This window comes from Humulus lupulus, chromosome X (genome assembly GCF_963169125.1).
Source record: "Humulus lupulus chromosome X, drHumLupu1.1, whole genome shotgun sequence".
In the NCBI taxonomy this organism is placed as follows: Eukaryota; Viridiplantae; Streptophyta; class Magnoliopsida; order Rosales; family Cannabaceae; genus Humulus; species Humulus lupulus.
This window is the reverse complement of record NC_084802.1, coordinates 100,290,986-100,297,439: the sequence shown is the minus strand read 5'-3', so window position 1 is coordinate 100,297,439 and position 6,454 is coordinate 100,290,986. Positions and strand designations below refer to the sequence as shown.

At 37.4% G+C, this 6,454-nt stretch overlaps 1 protein-coding gene and 1 non-coding gene across 2 annotated transcripts; one reads left to right on the top strand and one right to left on the bottom strand.

Moving 5' to 3' along the window:
* Window positions 1–426: 426 nt before the first annotated feature.
* LOC133806104 (uncharacterized) lies at window positions 427–2,114 on the bottom strand. The gene is made up of 2 exons (XM_062244237.1): window positions 1,103–2,114; window positions 427–1,055 (listed from the first exon to the last, which is right to left on the bottom strand). The coding sequence occupies exons 1-2, from the start codon at window positions 2,112–2,114 to the stop codon at window positions 427–429; spliced, it is 1,641 nt and encodes a 546-aa protein (XP_062100221.1).
* Window positions 2,115–2,315: 201 nt separating this feature from the next.
* LOC133807767 (small nucleolar RNA R71) lies at window positions 2,316–2,422 on the top strand. The gene has a single exon (XR_009879661.1). It is a non-coding gene; the product is annotated as a small nucleolar RNA R71 (small nucleolar RNA).
* The last annotated feature ends 4,032 nt before the right edge of the window (window positions 2,423–6,454 follow it).

The window sequence follows — 6,454 nt, the reverse complement described above, 5'->3', positions numbered from 1 at the left end:
AAGGCAAGGGAAAATGATCCTTCTGAGTTGCCTTATTTAGCTTCCTATAATCAATACACACTCTCCACCCCGTCACTGTACGAGTTGGAATTAACTCATTCTTTTCCTTCGTTACAATCGTCATTCCTCCTTTCTTCGGCACCACTTGAACCGGACTCACTTATGAACTATCAGAAATGGCATAAATAATTCCATCATTCAAAAGCTTCAAAACTTCTGCTCTCACAACCTCTTTCATAGTTGGATTAAGACGGCTTTGATGTTCAATAGAAGGCTTATAAGAGTCCTCCATAAGAATCTTGTGCATACAAATCACTGGACTAATGCCTTTAATACCTGAAATTGACCATGCAAAGGCGGATGAATACCTCTTTACAGTTTCTAACAACTTCCTTTCATCTTCTTCATTCAATGATGTCGAAATTATTATGGGTTTGGTAGAGCCATCTCCAAAAGTGCATATCGAAGATGAGCAGGTAATTGCTTCAAAACATGCTCATCACTAGTAGTATTCTTTTTTTCCGAGCTTTTATCAACAGTAGGAGCCTTATTGATATCTTCCTTCTTAGAGACCTCCTTTTCTACCGGTAATGCTTCTAAAGCAAAGACACTATCAACCACCTCCATATCATTCATTCCCAAATCTACTCCAAGGTCCTCTTTAGAAATCGGCGTTGTCAAACATAGATCCAAAGGATCCTTATGAAACATGGTCTTGAAAAAGTCTCTTAAGCATGGATTAATTACATCCACTCTCTTACAATCTGCTTGCTCCTTGGGAAACTTCATAGCATTACTAATGTTAAACTTTACTTCTTCGGCATTCACCCTTAGAGTAAAGTTACCATCATAAACATCAATCAAAGCTTTCCCGGTTGCTAGAAAAGGTCTTCCCAAGATTATCAAAATTTCTTGGTCTTCCTCCATGTCAAGCACAACAACATCAACCGAAAAAATGAATATATCAATCTTCACTAAAACATCTTCAATGATACCTCTAGGATACGTCAAAGAATGATTCGCCAATTGTAAGGAAATAGTAGTTGCTATGACCTCTGAAAGATTGAGTTTATGAAAGTAGAGAGAGGCATTAGATTGATACTAGCACCCAAATTACACAAGGCCTTCTCAATATGTAGTTCACCAATAACACATGGAAATGTACAACTTCCCGGATCTTTCAACTTTTCTGGTAATTGTCTCTTGATAATGGCACTACACTCTTCCGTTAGCTTCACTATTTCATAATCCTCTAACTTACGCTTCTTAGACATCACCTCCTTCATAAAATTAGCGTAGTTTGGCATTTGTTCAAAGGCATAAACAAAAGGAATGTTAATATGTATTTTCTTGAAAATATTCCAGAACTTTGAAAATTGTTCATCAATTGCCTTCTTGTGAAATCTTTGAGGAAATGGTAATGGAGTAGTAATCTTGGGTGGGTTGTCCGGAAAAGTAATTGAACCAAAATTAGGCACCAATGGCTCTTTCCTCGGAATCTCCTCTTTTTGCTTGTCTTCTTCTTTCTCACCATTTATTGGGATCTCATCAACCTTTTTCTTCTCAACTATAGGAGCGTCCAATTCCTTTCCACTCCTCAAAGTAATTGCATTACACTCTTTTGGATTCTTCTTCGTATCACTTGGAAAAGATCTAGACATTTTAGTCTTCATAGTATTGGCCAATTGACCCACTTGTGTTTCCGATGTCTTCATCGTTGCTCCCATATTAGTACAATGTGTTTCAATATTATTGAGACGAGTGTCATATTGATCTAGCCTTGCCTTGGAGTCCACAATGTAAGTCTTCAGTAACTCTTCAAGTGATGGTGAAGGCTTCTCCCCCATTTGTGTAGGTGGCTCTTGAGGTGGTTGGAGAACGTTTCTATTGTTGGCATAGGAAATTTTTTCATGATTGCGAAGGCCAAGATGGTAGTATGTGGGCAAGTTGTTGTTTGGCCTAAAGTTGTAGTTCTGATTGACATATTGGAATTTTTCATCCACCAACCCATTCGAACTAGAATTTTGTGCCACATTTACTGTTTCTTGACTTGCGGTTACTTTATTTTCAGTGAGACTCTTAATCTGATTAGTCAAAGCAGACATCTGTGCCATCAGTGATGTTATTTGGTCTACTTCAAAAACCCCGATTGCCTTCTGAACCGTCGATCTCTCACTCTGTCATTGACAACTATTCATGGCCATATCCTCAAACAAGATTAATGCTTCCACCATTGTCTTATTGCGACATCAATATGTGATCTTGTTGGACCATTGAGCCCATTGTAGAATAGTTGAAATTGAAACCAATCCTCTATGCCATGTTGAGGACATTTTCTAAGCATCTCCTTAAATCTATCCCATGCCTCATACAATTATTCAGACTCCATCTGTCTAAATTGAGTAATCTCAGCCCTTAGTTGTGACATTTTAGATGGCAGGAAAAATTTGGTGAGGAATTTCTGTGCCATATCCTCCCAAGTAGTCACAATTCCTTGAGGTATATATTGAAACCAAGCTCGAGCTCTATCTCTCAAAGAAAATGAAAATAGCTTCAATCGTATAGTATCTATCGTGACCCCATTGATCTTGATCGTGGCACAAATCTCCAAAAAAGTTTCCAAGTGAATATTGGGTACTTCATCAGCTAGGCCAAAATATTGATTTTGCAGCACCATGTTAACCAAGGCTGGTTTAAGCTCGAAATTGTTGACATTCACTTGTTGCCTTTGAATGCCCGAATAATTGTCATTCACAACCGGCCTAAAATAGTCTCTCAAGGTCCGGTTTGCTAGTGCGTTCACATGAGCATTATTGTTGTTGGCTAGTACATTATCGTTGTTAACTTGGTCCGCCATTTTTCGTGATCTAGCTCGTCGCTCTCTCCTAATAGAAGATATAGTTCTTTCAATTTCAGAATCTAATGGTAGGAGATTTGATGGACGAGCTTTACGCATACACCTTCAACCACAAAAAATTTATAAACCAAAGTTAGTAAAAAAATAAATAATAATAAAAATATACTTAGATTAAAATCCGATATTTTCTTTGCTATAATAATTCAATTTTAATTTCTTTTTAATCCCCGAAAACTGCGCCAAAAACTTGCTGCGAAAAATAATGAATATGCTTGCAAGTGCACAAATCGAAGAAGTAGTAAAGTAATCTAAGGACAGATATCGTCCCACAAGGATTAAAACAAATTATATATAGCAAATACTAAATCCTACTTTATCTAAGCAATCAATTTCGAAAGATAACAAGAAGCAAAATAATAAAATAACTATGAATTTTAAAGAACAAATAACTAAATGTGAATAGACTCAAGATAATAACAATTGTTAAGGTTTCAACTTCACTCTCTAACAATCTTACCCCTAATCATTAATGTGCTTCAATCAATCAAATATGTTAAAAGACCTAGAGCATTATTTTATCTCTATACCCTCTCTCGAGTACCTCATAAAGAATGTGTAAGTGATACCGAGCCTATATCTCTATACGACCATTTATCCTTACCTTCATTAAGTTTCACTCTAGAAATAATCCTAAATATTCCACCTCTTGATTTCACAGTATAGAATTATCTCGGTTACTTAGATTTATGCTTCTCTCTCGATCTCACATAACCTAAGTTGTTCTACCCACTGCCAAATTGTTTGAATGTTCCCCTCTTGTGTAATAATCTTCACAATATAAATACAACCCTAATTATAATTCATTTACTGTAAAGAACAATATAAAAATCACAATTAAAGCAACAATGATTCAAAGTAAAACACAAGAACAATATTGGACTAAAATAAACTTTGCATTAAATCATAGAAATAAAATCATGTAAAGAGATCCATCTACACCCTAAAAAACTAAGAAAATTAGCCACACATGATGTGGTTTATAATATCAAATATATTGTAATTATCTGAAAAGAACAAAGAAATAAAGAGGGAAAACAAAGAATGCTAAAGAACTCCATTAATATTGCTTGATTCACTTCTTAGATCCTTCTCCAATGAGTCTCCTCTTTCTAAATGTGTTTCTTGACTTTTATATTTGTGTTGTGTTCATGCCCTAGTCTCCAGAAAACTCCTTAGCCGTCCTATTTTTTTAATTCAAGTGAAAAACGTGTGGAAAAACACGTTTTCCTATTTTTGTGGTGCAACTGGCGACGTGTCACCATATCCCGAGCAATGTGTCTCCATATGCCAGGTGATCCATCGCCTTACGTCAGGCGACATGTCCTCCAGAATTTTCCTCTCAGAAGCGACGTAACGCATCATTCTTAATATCCTTGTGAGGTGTTTTCTCCTATTTAAAGATGGGGTATTTTGTTCACCAAATTTATTTCTTGATTTTTTTATGTTAAATTATATTTGATTTGATTGTGTTGGATATGTTCAGATCTGATTTTGAGCTTAGACTAATAATGAATACCATCCTTAGTGTATTTTGCTCTGCTTTAATGGCCTGCTACTTGTGTTTCGCTACTGATTTTTGGTGTATTTTGTGACTTGATTTTGTTGTATTTTGTGACAACTGGATTTTGGTGCATTTTGCAACCAGGTTGAATGCATTAGTATGGTTGATTTATGGTCTATTTTGTTGCTGCTTTTGGTGTAGTTTGCTATTGTGCAATGGAGACTAGCTAAGGTCTGTTAAAGATTGGAGCATGATCTTGTGTTTCGGAGTTACTGCAATAGAAGATCATTTTACAGGTGACATAATGCACTTATTTTTTTTTTCTAACATATCTATTTGTATATTTTCTACTAATGGCAAGGTGCCTAGTAGAAGGGGAACATAGTTATATTAGGAACTATATTACTTGGATTATACTAGATACTGATATTTATCATTACAACTTATTCAGGGTAGTTTGAGCATAATAAAGAGCAAACCGTTTTAATTCTATTAGGATTCGAAACCAAATTGACATAGGAACCTTTTTAATTTTCCTTCCTTTATCTTTAAATAGTAAAAGTTTTCTAGAATTTACAATTTTAAAAGTGTTCAACAATAAATAATCTTGACAATTATGAAAAAAGTTGAATTGATGCATTAAGTTAAAGATTTTATGGGTTTTAAGTATATTTATTTCTATTGATTTTTTTTAATGTACCTGTTTGTTTGACTTATAGTTAGTGTATTTGTTTGTTAATGTTCAGAGAAAAACAAAGTGCAAGAGTTGAAGCAGTGGATAAAATGAATTGAGGTGAGCTTAGACTAATAATAAATATCATATTTGGTATATTTTGCTACTGCTTTAATGACATATTATCTGTATTGTGCTACTGGTTTTTTGGTGTATTTTGTGACTGATTTTTGGTGTATTTTATTACTGGGTTGAATGGATTAATATGGTAGATTTATGGTCTATTTTGTTGCTGATTTTGGTGTAGTTTGCTACTATTTTGAAATACCTCTATGTACTGGATGAATAACATTTTATGAAATAGTACTATCTAACAAGAAATTGTTTGCTGCTTGACTATATGATAGTTTAATTCTCGCTTCTATTATATATATATATGGAAGACTTCTCAATGGTTACTACACATAGATGGGAACTGTGAACACCGCAAATTGGACATGATCCTGAAAGGCCCAACCTCACACAAGGTCTTCGCGAGACTAACCCGTCTCACCCCACGTGAAGCCCAAGCACACTTCACCTCGCGTGCCCAAGCTCGTGCCTTGTAGGGAGGCCTCGCGCCACCAGCCGCATGCCTCGCTCACGTGCTCCAAATGAGGGCCTTGTGCCACCAGTCGCGTGCCTTGCTCGCGTGCTCCAAATGAGGGCCTCACGCCACCAGCCGTGTGCCTCGCTCGCATGCTTCACAGAAGGGCCTTGCACACCATCCCGTCTCGTGAGGCCACGCCTCGCAGGCCTCGCCCAAGTGCCCAGGGACGCACACCCTCTCACATTTCACAAGGCCACGCCTCGACCGTGCCTTGGTTCCCAAGCCCACGCACCATCTCGCGAGGCCACGCCTCTATGATATAAGTATATGCCCCACTGAAGAGGCCCTCCTCTATTTTCTAAGGAAGGTGTCACCAGCGGGGCGCCACTCCCACATGCTTATCTAACTCAAGGCTATAAATCCTCTTATATTTAGCAAAGTAAAAAGGGGCTTGGAACAAGGGTGTATCTTTGATATACGAGGGCAACCTTCAGGTACAAGGTACGCGTACGAGAACAGGTTGTACGACCATGGGGAGCACAGAGGCGTAACCCTAACATCCATCTATGGCAAGTGGTGGAAGTACGAGGAGTGGTGACATGGCCTTCATGTCTCTGACCATATATCAAAGTCGACACCACAACCACCTGTGCCACTACGTCTAGTGCAACTTCTCTGACACTCGTACTAAATAAGTAGTGGAGGCATCCCCACAGACCCTAACTATTACCAGAGCCAACACCACGACCTTCTGCACTACTACTACTTGTGCCA

What these genes read in the sequence shown, in the direction of transcription:
- LOC133806104 (XM_062244237.1), bottom strand. Translation starts at nt 2,114, where the DNA reads ATGGCACAGATGTCTGCTTTGACTAATCAGATTAAGAGTCTCACTGAA. An exon ending in CTTGTGTAATTTGGGTGCTA is followed by an intron (nt 1,056 to 1,102) that starts GTATCAATCTAA and finishes TCAATCTTTCAG; the next exon opens with AGGTCATAGCAACTACTATT.